General features: G+C 41.9%; 1 protein-coding gene across 8 annotated transcripts in view; it reads right to left on the bottom strand.

The window, feature by feature from the left end:
- Positions 1 to 12,723, bottom strand: part of LOC141054222 (aldehyde oxidase 1-like) — a 409,838-nt gene that overhangs the window by 388,094 nt on the left and 9,021 nt on the right. The window contains exon 2 of one of the 8 annotated variants that reach the window (XM_073551455.1): positions 3,380 to 3,416. The exons of the other annotated variants lie outside the window; for them this stretch is intronic. Within the exon in view, the coding sequence (XP_073407556.1) occupies positions 3,380 to 3,382 (3 nt within the window). The 5' untranslated portion in view covers positions 3,383 to 3,416. The remainder of the gene's footprint in view (positions 1 to 3,379; positions 3,417 to 12,723) is intronic. 8 annotated transcript variants of the gene reach the window in all.

Raw genomic sequence — 12,723 nt, 5'->3', positions numbered from 1 at the left:
TGGGACATAGTGGCCATCCACCAACCATCCACTACTCCATCCATCTGGACCATCCAGGGTTGCTCGACACTCATTAGTAAACAAGACTGTTTGAAAATTAGTCTTCATGTATGTCTGGGCCCACTGCAACCATTTCTGCTTGTGAACACTGTTTAGGGGTGGCCGAATAGTAGGTTTATGCACCACAGCAAGCCTTTGAAGGATCCTACACCTTGAGGCTCGAGGGACTCCAGAGGCACCAGCAGCTTTAAATATCTGTTTGCTGGTTTGTAATGGCTTTTTAGCAGCCACTCTCTTAATCCGATGAACTTGCCTTGCAGAAACCTTCCTCATTCTGCCTTTATCAGAACGAACACGTCTGTGCTCAGAATCAACCACAAATCTCTTAACAGTACGATGATCACGTTTAAGTTTTTGGGAAATATCTAATGTTTTCATCTCTTGACCAAGGCATTGCACTATTTGATGCTTTTCAGCAGCAGAGAGATCCTTTTTCTTTCCTAAATTCCTTGAAACCTGTGCCCTGCTTAATAATGTGGAACATCATTCTTAAGTAGTTTTCCTTTAATTGAGCTCATCTTGTAAACTAATTATCACAGGCGTTTGAGATTGATTTCAGTGATCCAAAGAGCCCTGATACACAATACCATCTATGAGTTTATTTGAAAAACAAAAAATTACATCTTTAGGACACTTAAATCCAATTTGCATAATAATTTGGAACACAGTGTATACTACATTCATACAACACACATACATACATACTACATATGTACTACATTCATACAACATACAGTACATACATACATACTACATACATACTACATATATACTACATTCATACAACATACATACATACTACATACATACTACATATATACTACATTCATACAACATACAGTACATACATACATACTACATACATACTACATATATACTACATTCATACAACATACAGTACATACATACATACTACATACATACTACATATATACTACATTCATACAACATACATACATACTACATACATACTACATATATACTACATTCATACAACATACAGTACATACATACATACTACATATATACTACATATATACTACATTCATACAACATACAGTACATACATACATACTACATATATACTACATTCATACAACATACATACATACTACATACATACTACATATATACTACATTCATACAACATACAGTACATACATACATACTACATACATACTACATATATACTACATTCATACAACATACAGTACATACATACATACTACATATATGCTACATTCATACAACATACATACATACTACATACATACTACATACATACTACATACATACTACATATATACTACATTCATACATTCATACAACATACAGTACATGCATACATACTACATTCATACAACATACAGTACATACATACATACTACATACATACTACATATATACTACATTCATACAACATACATACATACAACATACATACTACATTTATACTACATTCATACAACATACATACATACTAAATACATACTACATATATACTACATTCACACAACATACATACATAGAACATACTACATATATACTACTTACATACAGCATACATAAACAGACATACAGTTGTGGGCAAAAGTATTGACACCCCTGCAATTCTGTCAGATAATACTCAGTTTCTTCCTGAAAATGATTGCAAACACAAATTCTTTGGTATTATTATCTTCATTTAATTTGTCTTAAATGAAAAAACACAAAAAGAATTGTCCTAAAGCTAAATAATGGATATAATTCCACACCAAACATAAAAAAGAGGGTGGACAAAAGTATTGGCACTGTTCGAAAAATCATGTGATGCTTCTCTAATTTGTGTAAATAACAGCACCTGTAACTTACCTGTGACACCTAACAGGTGTTGGCAATAACTAAATCACACTTGCAGCCAGTTGACATGGATTAAAGTTGACTCAACCTCTGTCCTGTGTCCTTGTGTGTACCACATTGAGCATGGAGAAAAGAAAGAAGACCAAAGAACTGTCTGAGGACTTGAGAAACCAAATTTTGAGGAAGCATGAGCAATCTCAAGGCTACAAGTCCATCTCTAAAGACCAGAATGTTCCTGTGTCTACCGTGCGCAATGTCATCAAGAAGTTTAAAGCCCATGGCACTGTGGCTAACCTCCCTAGATGTGGATGGAAAAGAAAAATTGACAAGAGATTTCAACGCAAGATTGTGCGGATGTTGAATAAAGAACCTCGACTAACATCCAAACAAGTTCAAGCTGCCCTGCAGTCCGATGGTACAACAGTGTCAACCCGTACTATCCGTCGGCATCTGAATGAAAATGGACTGTGTGGTAGGAGACCCAGGAAGACCCTACTTCTTACCCCGACACATAAAAAAGCCAGGCTGGAGTTTGCCAAAACTTACCTGAAAAAGCCTAAAACGTTTTGGAAGAATGTTCTCTGGTCAGATGAGACAAAAGTAGAGCTTTTTGGGCAAAGGCATCAACATAGAGTTTACAGGAGAAAAAAAGAGGCATTCAAAGAAAAGAACACGGTCCCTACAGTCAAACATGGCGGAGGTTCCCTGATGTTTTGGGGTTGCTTTGCTGCCTCTGGCACTGGACTGCTTGACCGTGTGCATGGCATTATGAAGTCTGAAGACTACCAACAAATTTTGCAGCATAATGTAGGGCCCAGTGTGAGAAAGCTGGGTCTCCCTCAGAGGTCATGGGTCTTCCAGCAGGACAATGACCCAAAACACACATCAAAAAGCACTAGAAAATGGTTTGAGAGAAAGCACTGGAGACTTCTAAGGTGGCCAGCAATGAGTCCAGACCTGAATCCCATAGAACACCTGTGGAGAGATCTAAAAATGGCAGTTTGGAGAAGGCACCTTTCAAATATCATGGACATGGAGCAGTTTGCCAAAGAAGAATGGTCTAAAATTCCAGCAGAGCATTGTAAGAAACTCATTGATGGTTACCGGAAGCAGTTGGTCGCAGTTATTTTGGCTAAAGGTTGTGCAACCAAGTATTAGGCTGAGGGTGCCAATACTTTTGTCTGTCCCATTTTTGGAGTTTTGTGTGAAATGATCAATGTTTTGCTTTTTGCTTCATTCTCTTTTGTGTTTTTTCATGCAAGACAAATTAAATGAAGATAATAATACCAAAGAATTTGTGTTTGCAATCATTTTCAGGAAGAAACTGAGTATTAACTGACAGAATTGCAGGGGTGTCAATACTTTTGGCCACAACTGTACAACATACATACTACATACATACTACATACAATACATTCATACATTCATACAATACATACATATAGACATACAGTACATACAACATAGAGTACATACTCACCATCACTTTTCACTTTGATCCCCGAAGCCAGTGTCATCTGTAAAAAAAATTAAAATTACAAGCAAGCAATATACTCCCTGATCCGCACAAATCCACGAGTGTCTCACAACGATCTCCCGTGGAGAACAGCAGCATCAGCTGATGCCACCGCTCTCTAGGGGCCCCAGGAATGCAATGACGGGAGGTAGGTATCCTTCCGCACTGTATTCCTCCACCACTGTAAAAAAATTGTCCTTAGTCTCACTTTTGGCATTGCTGTGTGAGAAAGTTCCCACGCAGCTTTTGCCATAAAGTGAGACCAGTGAACTATAGTTCTGCGGATCAGGGAGTATATCGGTTGTTTGTTATTTTAATATTTTTTACAGTGAGATGTCACTGGCTTCGGGGATCAAAGTGACAAGTGATGGTGAGTATGTACTCTATGTTATATGTACTGTATGTCTATTTGTATGTATTGTATGAATGTATGAATGTATTGTATGTAGTATGTATGTAGTATGTATGTTGTATGTATGTAGCATGTTGTATGTGTGTTGTATCTATGTAGTAAGTATGTAGTATGTATGTATGTTGTATGAATGTAGTATATATGTAGTATGTATGTAGGTTGTATGAATATAGTATATATGTAGTATGTATTATGTAGTATGTATGCTGTATGAATGTTGTATATATGCAGTATGTATGTAGTATGTAGTATGTATGTATGTTGTATGAACGTAGTATATATGTAGTATGTATGTATTATGTAGTATGTATGCTGTATGAATGTTGTATATATGTAGTATGTAATGTAGTATGTATGTTGTATGAATGAAGTATATATGTAGTATGTATGTAGTATGTAGCATGTATGTAGGCTGTATGAATGCAGTATATATGTAGTATGTATGTTGTATGAATGTAGTATATATAAAGTATGAATGTAGTATGTATGTATGCTGTATGAATGCAGTATATATGTAGTATGTATGTAGTAGGTATGTATGTATGTTGTATGAATGTAGTATATATGTAGTATGTATGTAGTATGTATGTATGCTGTATGAATGTAGTATGTATGTAGTATGTATGTATGTTGTAGGTATGTAGTATATATGTAGTATGTATGAAGTATGTAGTATGTGTGTTGTTGTTTTTTTTTTTTTTTTTTTACATTCAACACATTAGCCAGTTGATGGGACTACTACTGTCCCATCATTGGCTAATGTGTCAATCACTGTCATTGTAGCCGGCATAGCCCGATGGGACTTGTAGTCTCATCGGACGATGCCCGCACAGACCCCCGGCAGGCCCGTACAGACCCCCGGCAGGCCCGCACAGACCCCCGGCAGGCCTGCTCAGACCCCCGGCACAGGTCCACACAGACCCCCGACAGCCCACACAGACCCCCGGCAGGCCCGCACAGACTGCGCATCATGATGCACACAGACCGCGCATCATGATGACATCATTTCAGCAGCCAATCACAGCCACAGCACTGGCTCATTGCATTATGGGAACTTCTGATTCCGGTATTCGATATTGTAAAAATATCGGTACTCTGTATCGGAATTCCGATACAGCGAATATCGGCCGATACCCGATATTTGCAGTATCGGAATGCTCAACACTAATCATCACACATCATTTTATGTCAAGAGATTGCTACCTTTCTAGGTTTGTGGCAGATCCCGGACAGATGCGTTATAGATATTTCAAATCTACATCTGAAACTGAATGAATTGAGTAATGATATAGCTTGTGTTATATGTGGCATTACATTGTAAAGTTTCCTGAATGCATTTGGCCATAAAAGGGCATGGCGTAGTTACTCACATTATACAGTTATCTGCTCTTACAGTGAAATCCTGTGATTTTGAGTTTTTCTTGTAGAAATTGATTTTGATCAAGTCTAAAGAGCTATGGCATTCTGTTACTCTGTGAAGGACACTACATTCTGATGGGAGGGGGAAGGATGGCGCTGCTCGGTTTCTTCTCTCCCCTTCTCTCGCTCCCCTCGTCTTATCTTTGCTGAGTGTCTAATAAGGGGAGAGGGAAGGCGAACCTTCCGAAACAACAATAAAGGTCAAAATTTATAGATAAATAAAATTGCTTTATTGGACACAGGGCAAGGAAATACAGGTAAAAATTATAGCTGATAGCTTGTCACAAGAAGGCACCGTAATCTACATATGTTGCTTCAATACAACCAATATATAAGAAGGATAAAGGAAAATAACCCTCATTGCATATACCACAAATTATAACATATTCAATAGAACCATGGTAACACAGAAAAACACTAGGGGCAATAAATACGTCCCACATATCAACAAATGTGCAATAGCACACAGGTGATGTGAGAGGTGCCAGTGCCAGCCCCTAAAGTGCTTCAATATAACCCATGTACGGGGGGTAAAAAGGTATATCCCTCATTACCCATAAAGTGGCAAGGCATAATACATTCAATAGGAACAATAGTAGCACAAGGAATGCACAGAGGTTGATCCCATATCAAATAGTAAACATCCTACATACCAAATCAGTGCAAGTGCACGCAGGCAAACATGAGAGGTCCGGTGCCCAATTGTTATATTGTCTTTATTATGATATATTCCCCATATAACAGATTTGCTGGAGCATGCCGTTTTTTTCTTTATTTGAGTGTCTAATAAGAGGATTCACAGAGCTGCGCTCAGATTCTCTGTGGTTCTGAAATGCTCGCTATAAGATTTGTGCATTTTAAAGCAACAATACTTAATTGAAGTGGAATGAAATTTTGTAAGTTGAAGTTGGAAGTTGAAAGTAAAATATGGTGCTTAATTTAGAAGGAAATTGTAAGTGATCGTTTGGTCATTAATGTGTTTGAACCTGCTTCTAGTTGTGTGATTGATTTGTATAGCAAATTGTGGATCAACAAAGGAGGTAGCCGACTGTATGGCTGATAAAGTAGGTCAGAGGCCTATCACACCTGGGCCTTCTTACGTTAGTCAGTGGGTTTTTTGTTGTGGGTGAGAGGCGAGGTCAAGAAGCCCTCTGGATATACCGTGGCAGACTCACTCTGACTTGTTATGTGTGGGCTGTAAGACAGAGGTCAAGACACACAGAAGGGCATTTCAGAAGCAAGATGAACTATCTAAGTTGAAGTAGCCTTCCCACAATCCATGGAGCTGGGCTGGAAGGGAAAAGGCCTATTCCTATTCTAGCCAGCTGATCTAACGGGTGAGAGGCAGAGAGCCTTCTCGTTACATCCTGTAGGTCTACCGGGTGAGAGGCAAGGAGCCTTCCCGCTACACCTTGGCAGGCTCGCTCTGACTTGCTACGTGTGGCCACCCGTAGATAAGGTTAGGCACACTAGAAGGGCATTTCAGAATAAAGGTGAGCTGTCGGGAAAAAAAGGTTGAAGCCATGGGCAACTTTTTCTGTATACGGCCGGTGCCCCCAATGGGATCCAAGACAGCTATGCAAATTGAAAAAGACAGAGAAGAAAGGAAGCAGTAAAACAAATGGGACCAATATTGAAAAAAGCAAAAATACCAGAGTGTTAATGTTTGGATGTACAAAAAGGCACAGACAAGGGAAAAGAAAATAGCAAGTGAATAAATGATGTTTGAGAATGTGCAGTATGGAAGGTGTATTATGAATGTTTTGGTTGACAAAATTTAACCAGAGACCCAGACAAAACAGATGGACTTGTAAACACTGTGATCAGACTCAGACAAACCCAGACTGAATAACTACTTGTGTGACCTGTGCTACTGACCTAAGTGAGTTGCACTAAATCCTGTCCAGACAAGATCATATGTAGTGACATAATAGTGTGGATAGTGGGTAGTGGGGACATTGACCTTTGAGGAGTGAGCTCATAGTAGACATCAGACGACCAACCACATCAGGACCTATAGGGCGAATAGAATAAGAAAGATGCAGGTGTATTGTCCCTGGAGCCCCTCTGACCAGCTAGCTTTGTTGAAGCAGTTGCCTGACCCTGAAGACCAACCATTCCCGTTTTACAGACACATAAAGGAAATACAGCAGACATGTAAGTGTACCTGGGCAGACCTAGAGAGGTTGGTGAGTTTAAAGGCAGGTGACGCACTAGGACATAATTGAGACACACACAGATGTGACAAAGAATCAGGCTTGGAGCATGGATGATAAATCTGCACGCTCTGGGGAGACGTAGTGTGAGTCACTAAGACAATGGGCTACAGTGGAACAATCAGAGCAGTCTGTACTCCTGACTAACATGACACAGCAAAGAGGAGAGAGTTTAAAGATGTACTTTGGACGGCAGCTGAAATCGGCAGACATGGGGTACATTTGCATAAACCCACTTGATGTTAGAATACTGGTGAACGCATTCATTGACGGTATGAACAAAGACTTATGAGACGCAGTACAGACAGCCAGACCTGAATGGAGATATGTAGATCCGAAAGATCTCCTTAAGGTGGCTAAAGTAGTTGAACAAACAAGGACGATAAGACAACCTGTCATGTATGCTGGAGCACAAGGAAAACAGTGGAGACGTAATAAGGGACCAAGGGACCTAGAAACAGTGAAGTGCTGGAATTGTGGTACTTACAAAACTTATTGTTAGTGACAATACCCCTATGAATTTACTGTCATGATTAAAATGAAAGAATGAAACACTCCTTGTTTAAAGCAATACCCCTTGAGCCTAGCCAAATCAATGGCCCTGAGCAGGGATATTAGAGAGTATGTTAAGGCAGGAGTTCTAGTGCAAAGATCTTCCCCCTGCCACACCACTTTGTATCCCATTAGGAAAAAAGGATTCAAGGGTTTGCTTACACTTACAGAAAGGTTCATGACTTAAGGGCTATTAATGATGATACAGTGAGTGTGACCTCAATCGTCCCTAACACACACACAATACTGTCACAGATCCCAGTAATGTCAAAATGTTTCACAGTCATTGATTTAGCAGGTGCGTTTTTCTCTGTACCCCTGCACCCTGACTGTCAGTATCTTTTTCCTTTACTCATAAAGATGCACAATATTGTTGGACAGTCCTCCCACAAAGGGGGGAAAGAAATCCCCTGCCATCTATTCAGCAGTGATGGCAGGGATCCTTGAGTAGTGGCAATCACCTCATCTGCTGATTGTACTATTACAGTACGTGGATGAACTTTTGCTGTTCTGCCTGGACCAGAAGTCCTGCAGGGAAGCCACAGTTTCCTTGTTATTTTTTTTTTTTTTAGCAGAAAAGGGTTGCAAGGTCTCACGTGACAAATTACAGTATTGCAAACAAAAGGTGACATTTTTGGGACATTGTATTGCCAAAGGTACCAGACACCTGACTGAAGACAGGAAACAGACAATTCAAAACCTCCCTCTACACAGGTCACATCAGCATCTACGCACTTTCCTAGGCTTAGTGACCTACTGTAGGCCTTGGATAAGGCCTGCTTCACAAATGTTGCAACCACTTTATGACTGTTTGTCATCGGACCCCTATGATATCACTCCTTTGACAATCCATTCCATACTCGTACAAGTTCAACCAAAACATCTGTCTATGGCCAGACAGCTCCGACTTGCATGTGCTCTACTAATTACTGAGTATGTCACCCTCAAAAGATGTAATGTTCTGAATCCAGCCACCCTCCTGCCTGTGGATTCAGAAAAGGGGGAATTGGTGACCGTATTAGCAAGTGAGGAAGAATACTTTGACACGACGCATGAACATGACTACATAGAACTGTTCCTAATGCAGATTTTGAGGATTTTTTTTTGTAGATGGCTCCAGATGCCACCAGGATGGACGATTCTACACTGGATATGCAGTAGTATCCTCACATGAGGTAATCTGAGCTGATCCACTCCCTCCTCACATGTCGACGCAGGAGGCAGAGTTGAAGGCACTCACTGAGGTGTGTAGAGCCGCTGCAGGTAAAGTCGCTAATATTTTCACAGATTCGAAGCCCATTAAAAATGCAGAGCTGGTGAAACAATTGATGGAGGCATTGATGTTACCAGTCCAGGGTGGCATTGTCAAAGTAAAAGCACACACAAAAGGTGACTCCGTGGAGGTAGAGGGCAACAGAAGGGCGGACAAGGCTGCTAAAGTAGCAGCAAGGCGGCCTAGAGGGCAGTGGATGGTGGCGGGGAGTCAGCGTATTCCAGCCACACTGAGCCTAGATGTCCTGAAATCTCTCCAGCAACAGGCTGCCCAAACAGAGAAAGTACACCGGGGGAGACTGGGAGCTGAGCTGAACTCAAACGGAGTATGGGAGAATAAGGATAAGTTGTGCCTACCAAAGTCCCTGTTCCCGATTATGGCGCAAGCAACACATGGCCCCACTCACGCCTCAATAAGTCACATGTGTGCCATGGTGGATGCCTTCTGGATGGCTCCTGGTTTCAGTTCTGCAGCCACGAAACTTGTACAATCATGCCTCATCTGTGCACAGCACAACCCAGGTAAAACAGTAAAAGTCCCTAAGAAAGCGACACCTAGGCCTCTCTACCCGTTTCAGAGACTGCAGATTGACGACATACAGCTCCCAAGGTAGGAGTGTATGCAAATGTCCTAGTATGTGTAGATCTCTTCTCTGGTTGGCCGGAAGCCTATCCGGTAAAATGTGCAACTGTTAAAACGACTGCAGACAAACTGATGAAAGAACTGATCCGCAGGTATTGTGTCCCAGAAGCCATAGAGAGCGATAGGGGTACACATTTCACAGGAGAAATAATGAGGGAAGTTATGCAGGCCCCGGGTGTACAGCAAGCATTTCATACACCATATAGGCCACAAAGTAGTGGGAAAGAGGAAAGACTAAATGGGACACTTAAACGGAAAATTCAAAAGGCCATGGCAGACACAGGAAAGAGCTGGGTAGAGTGCTTTCCTCTTGCACTCTTTTCAGTCAGACACACTCCAAATAGAAAGACAGGTTTGTCTCCCTTTGAAGTCCTGTTTGGTAGTGCACCAAAGACTGGTCTGTACTTCCCACAGGTGCTACAAATGCAACACGGTTCTATGACAGCCTACGTCCAGGCCTTGCAGGAAAGACTTAATGTGGTGCATAAACATGTGTTCTCATCCATTCCAGATCCTAATGCCAGTCCAGATGTGCATCAGCTGAATCCAGGTGATTGGGTGGTTATACGCAGACACGTGAGAAGGAGCCTGGACCCACTAGTTGATGGCGCCTTCCAAGTCCAGCTGACCACATCCACCTCAGTAAAACTTGAGGGAAAGCCCACCTGGATCCACACCAGTCACTGCAAGAAGGTCTTTTCAACAGCAGAATGACTGTTCTACTCATCATCTTGCTGTCAGTGACAGGGTTACTGCGCACTGCAGAGACACAGGATAAACTCATAAATGCTGACTGGGACAACAAACTTATTCGGCATCATGCTCTACTTATAAAGGACATGGAAGGACAGAAACCGAAAGACTGTTGGATCTGTACACACAGCCCAGTATTTGCGAGGACTATGCCGTACTTAGCCTTACCTCTGGAGCCATGGGAGGTATTAACTCCACACTGCATACATAATAAGACTTGGACTCAATCTAGGTTTTGGGGAAAAGATGTGGCCCGTGATATATCTGCCTCATTGGCTATAATCGGATGGGCCGCTAATCCCTGGTTTCAGTTTAATATAACGCGGCCTAAGGTATAAATGTGGTGGAGGGAAAATGATTCAGACATCGGAAATATGGTCGCCAGGAGGAGGACTGAAATCCCTCACTCAGACCCTATTCCCAATGATGGACTGTGGTTCAGTCTTCAACACACTGGAGCAAACACCTGTGGTGAGGACAATAATTGCTTCCGCATATACACTCGCAATCAAACACAGGTCAATGATACGGTGTACCAAGATGGTGTTGAAGGCTGTAAAGCATCTACAGGTAAAATAATAAGGAAAGAAATTGGTAAATGTACAACTGGTATAAGTGGAAAACAAATGAATAATACTTGGTGTGCCCATAAGCCTATGTCAGGACTTTTGAGTTTATACCAATGTGTACAGACCCCGGGTCACGTTTGTGTTCTCCCCGAAGGAGTATTCTTGGTTTGCGGACATCGTGCCTACAGGTGGGTGAGCCCGGACATAAGAGGGGTTTGTACTCTTGCCAAACTAACACCAGCCACTTTCATAGTTCCTCATAGTAAAATAGACACAACAGCAGTCCCAGCGTCACTGTGTACTTTAATTACCAGAGCGCTGATGCAGGGAGCTGGTAACTAAGGTACACAGAGGGTTTCTAAGGGACATGCGTCACTTAGAAACCCGATGTGTACCTTAGTTACCAGCTCCCTGCATCAGCGCGCTGTTAACTAAGATACACAGAGGGTTTCTAAGCACCGCACGGTGCTTAGAAACCCTGCGTTTACCTTAGTTACCAGCTGATCGCTGGTCTCCCGTCTGTCACACGCAGCGATGCATGAGGGCCAGCGGGAGACCAGCGATGGAAGAAATGTCCAGGGCTTTCCAAGAGCGATCAGCGATACCGGCAGGGGGGCTGGTCACTGATCGCTGTCACACACAGCGATCTCGCTGGTGAGATCGCTGTTGCGTCACAAACCTTGTGACTCAGCAGCGATCTCGCTAGCGAGATCGCTATGTGTGACGCGGCCCTTATTCTCAGGTTGTCTCTTAAGCAAAACAAAGCTCTACAGTCTCCTTCCTTCCTGTTTGCTGGAAGGGGGTTATGGGGTAAAGGCTCTACTCTTTGAGTGAGACTTCTGTTTATTTGCTTCTCCAGCTACTTTGATTCATTAATGGTCTGCCAGTACTTGTTAGGAAGTGTACACTGTTATCAGTATATTTGCCCATAGAAATAACAGGATTTTTGAACAAGTGATTGGTAGAATTTGTTTTGAAAAATGCTGTTGTTATGGGGCTTTTGATCTTGCAGAACTGATAACAGCTCAGGAGCTGAGAGGGAGGGGGTGGTGAGCAGCTACCTGCTGTATAGAAATTAATGGGCTTGAGAAAAACAACTGGTATTTCAGAGACAACTCCACGGCATAAATAAACCAAAATGTATGAACTGCGATATAAATTGGTGTGCATGCAGTAAGCGCATGTTCACCCTAGCCACTAAACAGAAAAAAACAAAGAGAGAAACATAATGATTACCATATATACTCGAGTATAAGCCAATCCAAGTATAAGCCGAGGCATCTAATTTTGCCACGGAACACTGAGTAAGCTTATTGACTCGAGTATAAGCCGGGTATGCTGTATGCATGTGTGGCACCCGAGTCCGGTTACCACGGTAACATTGCCTCCCTCTAAGGGGTGATGTCATACTTGGAGACGGGGGGTCCACATGCCAGGTAACACAGTGTACATGTCAATTCCTGCTCCAGGCA

This window comes from Dendrobates tinctorius, unplaced genomic scaffold (genome assembly GCF_039654945.1).
Source record: "Dendrobates tinctorius isolate UK_male_01 unplaced genomic scaffold, ASM3965494v1 ptg000177l, whole genome shotgun sequence".
In the NCBI taxonomy this organism is placed as follows: Eukaryota; Metazoa; Chordata; class Amphibia; order Anura; family Dendrobatidae; genus Dendrobates; species Dendrobates tinctorius.
This window is presented reverse-complemented; position numbering and strand designations above follow the sequence as displayed.